General features: G+C 57.3%; 1 protein-coding gene across 1 annotated transcript in view; it reads left to right on the top strand.

Annotated features, from left to right (window-relative positions):
- CARMIL1 (capping protein regulator and myosin 1 linker 1) overlaps nt 1–12526 on the top strand; it is a 75951-nt gene that overhangs the window by 15175 nt on the left and 48250 nt on the right. The window contains exon 3 of the mRNA XM_079762020.1: nt 12226–12276. Coding sequence (XP_079618146.1) covers nt 12226–12276 — 51 coding nt within the window. The remainder of the gene's footprint in view (nt 1–12225; nt 12277–12526) is intronic.

Genomic DNA, 12526 nt, shown 5'->3' with positions numbered 1-12526 from the left:
TAGTCCCGGCGGAGGCCCTGATGATCTTACTCAGAAGGAATCGCCTGTGGACGCCCTTTCCCACGTCCTGCGATTCCAGCCTCCGCTGCCTCCTGTGCTGTCCTCAGACCCAGGGAAACGGGCAGAGTCGTTGTCTTTCTTCCCTTATTGCTCCGCCCTCTTTGTGAACTCATTACGTGTACATATTTATTTAAATATATCTGTATTGATTTCAGAGAGGAGGGGGGAGGGAGAGAGAGAAACACCAATGATGAGAGAGAATCACGGAGCGGCTGCCTCCTGCACGCCCCACCCTGGGGATGGAGCCCACAACCCGGGCCTGTGCTCTGGCCCGGAATCAAACCCTGGCCTCCTGGTTCCTAGGTCGACGCTCAACCCCTGAGCCACGCTGGCCGGGCCATGACTTATAATTTGAGATGTTTTCTTTGGTCTTGTCAGGCAGAGGCCAATGCTCCATAGAACTGACGTGGAAATGCGGTTGAGCGTCTGAATCTGACCCCCTCCCCAGTGGAGGGCGGGCCAGCAGGCAGCGTTCCGTGTGCGTGCCATCGATTTTCCAAGCTGCACGGCGAGGGAGCAGCGGAGGGTTTCCCGTGACTTCTCACATCAGTTTCCATCAGCGTGGTCAGGGTCCACGCTGTTTGGCCCCGGTGCTGGTCACGCCGTTCTGAGCGTGGACTGTTCACTACCTGCCACAGCCTCCCTCGTTGGACCTCCTGGTGACTGACGAAGAGCCGTCAGAAGGTGTTGGCTTTTGGCTGGAGGCCACGAACTCTGGCTCCTCCGTCCAGGGTTTGACACTCGAAGAGGCCAGAGACCAGCGGCTTCATTCCCAGCGAGGCCAGGCAGGGGGGCTTCGTTCCGCAGGGTCCGGTTGGATCTCGGACCCCAGCATGTGCGTTTACAGTGCAGGTCGTTGGCCACGGGGGGCACTGGTCACCCCGGTCCGAGGAGGATGCAGGACGGTGGGTCATCAGAGGAACCCCCAGAGCAAATGCTGACGAAGACGGTCCAGGAAGCTGTGGTTTTAAAAAATGCTGCTAAGGCCCGGCCGGCGGGGCTCAGGGGTGGAGCGTCGACCTGTGAACCAGGAGGGCAGGGTTCAAGCCCCGGTCAGGGCACAGGCCCGGGTTGTGGGGCGTGCAGGAGGCAGCTGATCAGTGATTCTCTCTCCTCATTGTTGTTTCTCTCTCTCTTTCCCTCTCCCTTCCTCTCTGAAATCAATCAATCAACAAGTCTTGGCTAAGGGATAGACCAGAGCTCAGAAGTCAGGAAAGCTAGGGACTCTTAACCATTTGCGTCTGACCACGTTATTTGTAAATGATTCCAGTGGAGGAGATAAGGGGAAAGCACCCACAGAAAGTACCAGCATGTGATGGTCCCGCGTGACCTCCAGGACCCGAGAGGAAGTACAGGAGAGATAGAGGCGGACGGTCACGGCCGCGGCAGGAGCTGACACCCGCGTGCTGTGTGTGGGCGCGGTCCCGAGCTCTCTTGTTCGACCTCCCTTGAACTTTATGGATGGGCGCGATTATCGCCATTTTACAGATGGGCAGATGGAGGCACTGAGGCCTTCGGCGAGGCTGTGGCTCACGCAGGCAGCGAAGTAGCTGACCGGGGCTGTGAATCGGGGCCGTCGGGGTGTGGAGAGGGCTGAGGCTTGCCGAAGGTGCCGGACAATAAACCGATTGTAAAAAGGGCTGTTCAGAGCCGGATGAAAAGACCACAGCGACATGTGAACAGGCCTCATGGAGGCGCGGGTAGTAAGAGCAGACACCACGGCGCCTGTCTGTCCACTTGTCCTTCATCGACGTGTTAAAACCTCCAGGACGTTAAACGTGTGTTGGGGAAGTAGCAAGAAAGAACTAGTTTTTCTTTTTTTTAAAAAAAATATTTTTATTGACTTCAGAGAGAGGACGGGAGAGGGAGAGAGAGAGGAACGTCCGTGATGAGAGAGAGTCGTGGACCAGCTGCCTCCTGGCCTGGGGGTGGGAGGAACCCCTCGGGCCCCTGGAGCGGACTTCCTGACGGGCCAGGCAGTTTTATAGGCTGATGGGATTTCAAAAGCCCTCGTGTGAGGAACGTGTAGATTCCGATGCTGTTGTAAGAAATAACAAAACCCCTGGGTTCCTCTCACCGCTGCCTCGGGGATAACATGTTGCAGAGCGAGGTTACAAAGTCACAATCACGCCATTGACGTTGATACATGATAGCATGTTGCAGAGCGATGTTACCAAGTCACAGTCACGCGGTTAACATTGATACAATCATCTCAGGATTTGCCGGTTTCCCTGCACTGGGGTGGGGTGGGGTGGGGTGGGGTGGGGTGGGGTGTGTGTGTGTTTAATTCTGTGCAGTTTCATTGCCTGTGAAAATCCACGTGACCGCCACAGGCCCCTTACAGTGACCTGCCCGCCTCCTCTGTAATTCCGTCATTTCATGCGTGCTCTAGAGTGGGTTCACACAGCTGTAACCTTTTTTAAAAAAATCTGTCTTTATTGTGGAAAGTAGTACAGATGTTCCCTTAACCCCCCCAGGCCTGCCCCTCCCCCCCAGGCCCCCCCCACCCTGTAGCCTGTGTCCGTGGCGATGCATCTGTGCAGACGAGGTTTTCGTCTAATCTCTTCCCACCCCACTGGCTCCGTCTGACACTCCTCGGTCCGTTCCTTGTCTCCGCATCCATTTTTGTCGTCAGTGTTTTGTGTTCTCGGGATTCCCCAGGGAAGCGAGGCCCGGGATGTGTGTCTTTCTTTCTCGGACTGGCTTATGTCCCTCCGCATAACCCTCCCCGGGTCCCCGCCTTCTCACTCGGGCCTTTTTACCAGCTGGGCCCGGTGAGCCCACGGTTTACCGTGCACCGCGGGGATGGTGGATTCTCCCCACGGACAAGGAAGCGAGGCCAAGGCCGCGGCCCGTGGGCCGGGCAGGGAGCCCGGAGGCGCCCGCCTCCCTCTCGCTGCCTTTGACTCAGCCGTGACCTCCCGTCCGGGCCTGGGACTCACAGTCTGTCCTTGCCTGTGCACAGCTCTCCGTTCCTCAAAGCAAGGACTGTGAGAACTACGCACTCACAGCAATGTTTCCTGTGCTTTCCGTTTGTAAAGAAAAGCGTAGCTCGGAAGCGAGGAGGCTGGGTCGCCCTGTGCCTTGGGGAGGCAGGGACGGCAGGGACGGCGTGTTCTCCCTCCAGCTCTGTTCTGGGCTCGTTCCCAGGGCGGAGCTTTCTGTGCTGAGCTCTCAGCACCCGGACACCAAGCCGCCCAGATGCTCAGGGTGGTCACAGGGCGGGGGTCCAGGTAGTGGACCCACCGTTGCTAAGTCCAGGCATCGAATCTTTTATATTTATTTTATTATTTTAATTATTTTTTAACATATCTTTTTATTGTTTTCAGAAAGGAAGGAAGGGAGACGGGGAGAGAGAAACATCAATGATGAGAATCATTGATCAGCTGCGTCCTGCAAGCCCCACACTGGGGATCAAGCCCACAATCCAGGCATGTGCCCTTGACCGGAATCGAACCCGGGACCCTCCAGCCCGCAGTCCAACGCTCTGTCCACGGAGCCAAACCAGCTAGGGCTATTTTTATTTTTAATTTATTTCAGAGAGAGGAAGGGAGAGGGAGAGAGGGAAACATCAGTGATGAGAGAGAATCACTGATCGGCTGCCTCCTGCATACCCCCCACTGGGGATGGAGCCCACAACCCAGGCCTGTGCCCTGACCAGGGGTGGGGAACCTTTTTCCTTCGAAGGGCATCCAGATTTTTATAACATTCGAGGACCAAACACAATTATCAACTTAAACATTAGCTGCCACAGCTGGTCAAACATTGAATCACCTCGCCCCTCCTGCCTCGGCAGGGCCGGCCTTCCCCAGCCCGGTCTAGACAGATGCTGTCCTGCCTGCCCACGTGGACCTGCGGCTTTTCCCTGGAAAATGACTGACTTTCCGGAGCTCTTCCGGACGTAAGGGACGTGAGCTGGCAGAGCTGGGTGATCGAACCTTGCCAGCCGGCCCGAGCTCAGGGTTTGCCTAGTGTCCCCACACGTGCTGGCTGAGCGACACTCTTCAACTTTGCAATGAAATATATCTATCTATTTAAATACGTTTTTATTGATTTCAGAGAGGAAGAGAGAGAGAGAGAGAGAAACATCAATGATGAGAGAGAATCATGGATCAGCTGCCTCCTGCACGCCCCCTACTTGGGATCTAGCCCACAACCCGGGCATGTGCCCTGACCGGGAATCGAACCCTGACCTCCTGGTTCATAGGTTGACGCTCAACCACTGAGCCAGGCCGGCCGGGCAAGATCCATGTTTTCAAATGAACACGAGGGTGGGCAGTCAGTTTGGGGACAAAACAGGCCTGAATGGAGCATCCCGCAGAGCAGGGGCACCGCGGCGCCCTCTGACCCAGAACCCGAGAGCCCGCTGGGCTGGGTGGGCTCCCTCCAAGCGTCTCCCGTGGCTTCCCCCGGAAACGCAGCCGCGCACACGTGGAATCACTGAGACTGCACGTCTGCCACTTAGGTCACACACATGTCCCGGCCCCCTGTCCCACCGCGTTTTATGACCACAGTTACGAATCGGTCGGGATACGCCGTGCTGACCGGGGTGTCCGGCACGGTGCGCGGGTGCAGGAGGCGAGGGGGGCGGTGCTGTCAGGCTCCCGTTGTTGCTGTTAGCAAGGACGTTTCCCCGATCCAGTGAGCGCCTGTGGCGGGACGGAAAGCCTGGGCGTGACTGGACCGAACCGCCCTCCCAGCTTCTTCTCACCGGGAGCTCGAGTCACCACGTCTCTGAAGTGTCAGGAGCCTCTTCTCGGGCTCAGAGACCGAGGCCTGCGTCTGTGCAGGGCCTTGGGGACAGGCTGGGTTTAAATGCTGGGGGGAGCCAGCGGTTGGCTCAGCGGTTGAGCGCTGACCTATGAACCAGGAGGTCACGGTTCCATTCCCGGTCAGGGCACATGGCTGGGTTGTGGGCTCGATCCCCAATGTGGGACGTGCAAGAGGCAGCTGATCCGTGATTCTCTCTCATCATTGATGTTTCTCTCTCTCTCCCTCCTGAAATCAATAAAAAAACAACAACACCAAAACATAAAAAAGACGACGTGAGTGTAATCATGTAATTTAAAAAGAGGAAATAGTTGTAAAGCGTCTGCAGGGTCTGCAGGCTCCGGGAGTGAGAAGTTGGGGGCGGGGAGGGGATGTTCTGTGTGTCACCGTCCCACCTGCTGAGTGGCAGGTGCCTGTGTCTGGAGCCTTCCTGGGGCAGGAAGTGGAAGGACAGGGCCGCCGAGGGTGGAACCCCGCTCTGTGCGGGTTTCCACTCACCAGGCGGTTTCACTGAGCCCCTTTGGGGGAGGTCGTGTGCACCTCGAACCAGGCAGACCCGGTGGGAGGCCTGGCTCAGCCGGTCCCAGCTGCATGGCCTCCAGCAAAGATCACGTTTTCAAGTGTCAGCTTCCTGGTCTGTAAACCGGAGGATGGTGGTGGTGGTGGCTGCCCTGAGGGGTTGTTTTGGGAATCAGATAAGAAAACCTTACAAAGCTGTTGGGGGGGAGGGGGGCTGACTCTTGACCCCTGTTTGTGGTGCCACCGTTGACCTCTGTGGGAGAGACATGGCATGCTTGTTCTGCCGTCTAGAACAGTGGTTCTCAACCTTCCTAATGCCGCGACCCTTTCATACAGTTCCTCATGCTGTGGTGACCCCCAACCATAAAATAATTTTCGTTGCTACTTCATAACTGTAATTTTGCTACTGTTATGAATCGTAATGTAAATATCTGTGTTTTCTGATGGTCTTAGGCGACCCCTGTGAAAGGGTTGTTCAACCCCCAAAGGGGTCACGACCCCCAGGTTGAGAACCGCTGCTGTAGAGCCTAAGACCATCGGAAAACACAGATATTTACATTACGATTCATTAACTTTAGCAAAATTACAGTTATGAAGTAGCAAGGAAAATGGTTTTATGGTTGGGGGTCACCACAACGTGAGGAACTGTATGAAAGGGTCGCGGCATTAGGAAGGTTGAGAACCACTGGTCTAGAAGCTTACGGCCCAGGGCGCCACAGACACAGGTACAGATTCAGGAGAGGGGTGCCAGCCCCTGGCACCTGGGTGGGCAGACCCCATAGAGGGGCGGGCGTGGGGCCGCACAGGGTGCATCGCTGACACCATGGGCTCTGTGCTCGGGCCCCTGTGAGCAGCCGGGTGTGACTGGGGCAGGTCAGGGTCAAGGCCTCTGTCCCCCCCCCCCCCTGTCTTCCCTGCGTCCCCAGCGGGAAGGGCTGGGACGCTGGTGTTCCAGGGCACTTCCGGAAGGCCTCTCTGCTCCCTCCTCTCTTCCTCCCTCTCCGCCCTCATTGCTGCTCAGGGCCTTAGAGACCAGGTGCTGTGTGGCCCGAGGCCCGACGCCCGCTCCAGGTCGCAGAGCCTTCCGTTTCTTTTCACCTTCTTTAGGCACATTTTTCTTTTCTTTTTTTTTCACACCCATGGAATTTGTCCCGCTCCTTAAGGGCTCTCATGGACTTGAAGTACATCGAGGCCTGAATTAGAGCTAGAAAATGTCTCCTTATCATTAGGCTTCCTTTTCCGTTTTTTTTTTTGAGGCATGTTTTTGGTAGATTTCAATTTGGAGGCTATAAATAAAACCGCAATAACCAGAAGTAAGCAGCACATTCGATTAACCTCTGTCAGGCCGGGGAAGTCCCCCTCCCCCTCCCCAGAGCTCGCGCTGGACGGACAGTACACTTGACACGAGACGGATTAACAGAAGAGCCAATGCAACTTGGTGTGCGCGGGGATCAAACATTGGTGCTCAGAGAGTGGCCCACCGGGTAGCAAGTGTGAGGCCCACAGGCCAGGCCGGGTCTCTGCACCCTCGACTCCACCTCTGAGTGGCAGCAGCTGCGGACAGTACGACAATGAATGGACGTGGCTGTTTTGCAATAAAATTTTATTACAATATATTTGTACTAGAGGCCCGGTGCATGAAATTCGTGCATGGGTGTGTGTGTGTCCCTCAGCCCAGCCTGCACCCTCTCCAATCTGGGACATCCCTCTCACAATCCAGGACTGCTGGCTCCCAACCGCCTGCCTGCCTGCCTGCCTGCCTGCCTGATTGCCCCTAACCGCTTCTGCCTGGAAGCCTGATCACCCCCTAACCACTCCCCTGCCAGCCTGATTTCCCCTAACTGCCCTCCCCTGCAGGCCTGGTCACCCCCAACTGCCCTCCCCTGCAGGCCTGGTTGCCCCTAACTGCCCTCCCCTGCCGGCCTGGTCACCCCTAACTGCCCTCCCCTGCTGGCCTGGTCGCCCCCAACTGCCCTCCCCTGCAGGCCTGGTCACCCCTAACTGCCCTCCCCTGCTGGCCTAGTCGCCCCCAACTGCCCTCCTCTGCCAGCCTCATCACTCCTAACTGCCCTCCCCTGCTGGCCATCTTGTGGCGGCCATCTTTGACCACATGGGGGTGGCCATCTTGTGTGTTGGAGTGATGTTCAATTTGCATATTACCTCTTTATTATAGAAGATTGATTTCAGAGAGGAAGGGAGAGAGGGAAACATCAATGATGACAGAGGATCATGGATCGGCTGCCTCCTACACACCCACTACTGGGGATCAAACCTGCATTCTGGACATGTGCCCTTGACTGGAAACGAACCCAGGACCCTTCAGTCCGCAGGCTGATGCTCTATCTACAGAGCCAAACCGGCTAGGACCGTATTTTCACTGTGTGTATAGACTGACTTGCTGTGAAAGATGCGTTCGCTGGCCCAGCCACATGGGCACGAACAGGAAGTTCTGAAGCCCTCTGTACAGTCAGTAAATGTCAGCCCTGGACTCTCCCCACAGCTCCCCCTCCCTCCTGGCTGCCCCCTCCCACCGCCAGGACCAACCCAGCCCCCATCTCCCGGGACCCAGAGCTACAGGGGGGAGGGGATGCTGGTCCCATCTCCCAGGCACTTTCAACATGCACCACTTCGCCCCAAGCAGCTTAGCTCCCATCTGTTTTACATATTGGCCTCAGGTAAGCATTGTTTGCAGAAAGTGCTCAGTGGGAAAACCCCTGCTCAAGGTCAGCCCTCGGGCCCTTGCAGGAGGCCTTTCCCCCAAACACACCAGCTCCGTAGGAAGCCAAGTGCCCGGCTGCCTCTTGGTGTCACATCCTAATCGGCAGCAGACACGGGCCTGAGGGTGTGGAGAGGACCCTGAGCCGGCTCCTAATGGGAGGAGGCAGAAGGTGCTGGAGCCCAGGCTCAGGTGGAGGCGGCAGGAAGGGAGTGGGCCCAGCCCTGTCCTGACTCTGTCTTGATGAGTCAAGAAGCCATGTTTTCCTGCCCTTTTTTTGCTTTGACTCAGTTGCCTGAATTCACACTCTCTGGATTTCTGTCAGTTCTCCCTAAGAAATTATAGACCAGCCGTGCCAGGTTGTGGAAGGCAATGTTCTCATCGTGAAGAAATACGCAGCATAAAAAGTCTCCTATGTCCAGGCGCGTTTCCAGTTGTTCTTGGAACTGAGCCATCGGGGCCTTGCAGACGGGGTGGGGTTGCTGGGCAGAGGGGAGGGAGGGGGTGTGAAGGAGAGAGCTCTGAGGTCCCCATGAGCGTGGACCCCCCCAGAGGTGGGCCCGTCCAAGCACTGCTGGGCGTAGGCATGGCATGGACCGACCCCTGCCTGTTTTTTCTTAGCACTCCCCGAAAATCTATTTCTATTTTTCTTAAAAAATTTTTTATTGATTTCAGAGAAGAAGGGAGAGAGTGTGAGAGATAGAAACATCAATGATGAGAGAGCATCATGGATCGGCTGCCTCTTGCACACTCCACATTGGGGATCGAGCCTGCAACCTAGGCATGTACCCTGACTGGGAATCAAACCGTGACCTGGTTCATAGGTCAATGCTCAACCGCTGAGCGCCTCCGGCCAGGCTGAAAGTCATTTCTATTTTTAGATTTGCTCTCAGCGGTTACCTCTGGAGCAGAGAAGCCCACACCTCCCGGTTCCTAGGGTTGTCCCGACCGCGTTGCCCTGGGAGGTTAAGCGAAGCCCAGCAGGGCCGCCCTCTGTGGCAGGTGCCGCCACCGCCGCCCACGGGAGGATCTTGTTCCGCAGCCGCCTGTACTGACTTTCCTCGGGCAGGTGTATGTGAGCACCTTGGAAAGCGGGCTGCCCCGGCCCGGGGCTCAGTGGGGGGTCCTCTCATACACCAAAGGGTTGTGAGTTTGATGCCCCCTCTTTTCTCTCAGATCAATAAACACCCTCGTGAGGCTGCCTGTGATTTTTTTTGAATGGATGTAATTCTGTCTCATCTTGTCACTCATCCATCCATCCATCCATCCATCCATCCATCCACCCATCCACCCATCCACCCATCCACCCATCCACCCATTCATCCATCCATCCATCCATCCATCCATCCATCCACCCACCCACCCACCCACCCATCCATCCATCCATCCATCCATCCATCCATCCATCCATCCACCCACCCACCCATCCATCCATCCATCCATCCATCCATCCATCCACCCACCCACACACCCACACACCCACCCACACACACACCCAGGACTCCTGACACCTGCTGTGTGCCGAGTGCTTTGCTCCATGTGGGGGACGCAGTGATGACTAAGACAATCTTCCCGTAAAGACGTCATCGTCTGGGGGGCCGTTGGACACCAACATAGTTATTAACAGAGAGCTAAGCTCCGTGATGGGCGGGCGTGGCCTTTCGGGAACACGCAGTCACCAAGGCACGGTGGGGGGGTGGGGAGACGTTTAGACGTCGGATTTCACTGTGGGTGCCACCCCGCCAAGTGTGAGCATGGGCTGGGACTCCGGCTTGCCGGTGCGGTGAGGGCGTCAGTGAAGGGGGTCAGGTAGTTGAGTGATGCAGGTGCATTCATGTTCCAGAAGGTCCCCTCGGTGACGGTGCGGTGTGGTCCTCGGGGGCCAGGACTGGAAACGGGGAGAGAGAGTGGGAATCGCCGAGTCCCCTGACCTGGTCACCCACCTGCTTCCTTCGTCAGCACTGGCTGGCACCTCCTGGGTGCGCCCCTCTCCCAGGCCCTGGGAATGTAGGTTCGCACAGGACAACGACAGAGGGAAACGGTGGTAGGAGCGTTTTGGGGGTTATTGCTGGTGGGGAGCATGGCGCGCCTCTGAATGCCGGCTGGTTTTACGGAGGAATGAACGACGGGGGGGTTTCATCTTGGCGTTTGGGGCAGGCAGCGCTGACGGGAGAACCGCTTCTGTGGTGCAGACGGCCAAGTCTTAACAAGCCAGCCCTTGCGGTTTCACCAGGATTCCTGTCGGATCTTTGGGGCCCCAGACTCTCCTGTTCCTGCTCGTTAGCACGTCTAGCGGGGAGTAGGGAGGCGGGAAACTTCAGGCCCACTTGCCACGCGTTAGCAGATTTGTTAAAGAAGGTGGTGAAATTAATAATTTTTAAAAAAATATATTTTATTGATTTTTTACAGAGAGGAAGAGAGAGGGATAGAGAGTTAGAAACATTGATGAGAAACATCGACCAGCTGCCTCTTGCACACCCCCTACTGGGGATATGCCCGCAACCAAGGTACATGCCCTTGACCGGAATCGAACCTGGGACCCTTGAGTCTGCAGACCGACGCTCTATCCACTGAGCCAAACCGGTTTCGGCAGAAATTAATAATTAAAAAATATATATATTGTTATTGATTTCAGAGAGGACGGGAGAGAGAGATAGAAACATCAGCGATGACAGAGAATTATCGATGGGCTGCCTCCTGCACGCCCCCCCACTGGGGATCAAGCCACAACCTACATTCTGCAATTCAGCGGGTTTGGAAGCCCTGCTTTCTGCAGCCATCTTCTGGATTTGAAGATGCGGAATTTAGAGTTCGTCCTTGGGGGCATTTCTTCCATTCGGCAGCCCCTGGAGGTGGGGCTGTGGGAGGGAGGAGGGAGGTGTTGGGTGGTTCAGTGACTTCTCATGGGAAGGAGCCGCCGGCCTGTGCCCGGGATGACCCTGACCCTGACCCTGCGGTGAACACGTTTTCGGCGGGAGCGCGAGGCCTGGGGGAGCGGCAGGTGCACGTGTCTCGCAGGCGATGAGTGGTCCCCGGGGCTGGGGCCCCTTACCTGGTGGGCGGGGACTTCTTGGCCCCTGGCTGTGAGTTGGCACATGGCCTCTGTCATTCCGATGTGTTCCGGAAGGATGGAAAGGAAACCACAGAGCCAGGAGGGAAGCAGCTCACAAGGAAAATAAAAAATAAAAAGTAGCCCTCGCCGGTGTGGCTCAGTGGATAGAGTGTCTACCCTTGACTGAAGGGTCCTGGGTTCGAGTTCGGTCAAGGGCACGGACCTCGGTTGCAGGCTCCTCCCCGGCCCGGCCCTGGACGGGTGCGTGCGGGCGGCCACCAATCGATGTTTCTGTATCTCCCTAAAGATCAATGGGAAACTACCCTCGGGTGACCATTAACAAAAATTGCTCTTGCCTCGAGAGGTGAGACCACGTGACCCACGTGAACACTGGGTCTTCCCTGCTCCTGCCCCGGCACCTGTGGGAGGCCCCGAGGCCCCGCGTGACAGCCCAGGGCAGCAGGTCCGGGAGCCGGCGGGGGACGTGGCCGCAGGAGGAGGGGGGGAGGAGAGAGCCGCCATTGCTCTCAGTGGGATGTTCTGAGGGTAGGCCGCTGGGCCGTGGCCTGGGCGCCGAAGGAGGTAGGTTAGGACGTGCCTGCGGGACCAGCCGGGCCCTGGGGTCCTGGTCGCCTCTCCGCTGAGCCATCGCGGCGCCCAGCGTGGCTGTGGTTTTGGTTCACGTTTTGTTCGCGTCTCTGTCCGACGCTGTGAGTGGAATCCCGTCCAGGAGGCAGTGGTCCTCCTGCGATGGCGTCCATGTCGCAAACGGAGTCGTAAATGACGCAAACGGCGGCGTCAATGACGCAAAGGGCGTTCAGCTGTCACGTGGGGGCGCAGAGGATGCTGGGAAACGGGCGGCGCAGGCCGGGGCGGAGGGGCAGGGGAGACGCCGGGATGCGGGCAGCGTCGGCGGAGAGAAGGGGGCGGCGGGGGTGGGAACGCGGAGGGACACGGAGCAGGTGGACAGGCGCAGGACAGGAAGCCGGGGAGGGACCGACGGACAGACAGCCGGGCAGCCCCGGAGGCCTGGCCCCGGTTCTCCGGTCCCCGCGCCCTGACCCGCTCCGGTGTCGGCCCAGCAGGACTGACGCTCTGCTCTCCTCAGGTGCTGACGGCCTGCCGGGCCTTCCTGCTCGCAGCGCGGATCCCCTCCAAGGTGAGTGCCGGCGCCCAGGTTCCTCCTGCCGACGCAGGCACACACGCACCATGTGCACACACGCTAACAAACACACATGTATGCACCACACACGTACATGCACACACCACACGTGCACCATACATGGGATGGTACAGCCCACCCCCACGTATACATGTGCACACATACACACATGCTAGTACTGCCCACTCGAGGGAGCAGAGCAGAGGGTCCCATTACATTTCTAGGTGGAAGGAGAGGACAGATTAAA

This window comes from Cnephaeus nilssonii (genome assembly GCF_951640355.1).
Source record: "Cnephaeus nilssonii genome assembly, chromosome: 21".
NCBI classification, from domain to species: Eukaryota; Metazoa; Chordata; class Mammalia; order Chiroptera; family Vespertilionidae; genus Cnephaeus; species Cnephaeus nilssonii.
Note: the sequence above shows the minus strand (reverse complement) of the source record. Positions and strands in the feature narration are given on the sequence as shown.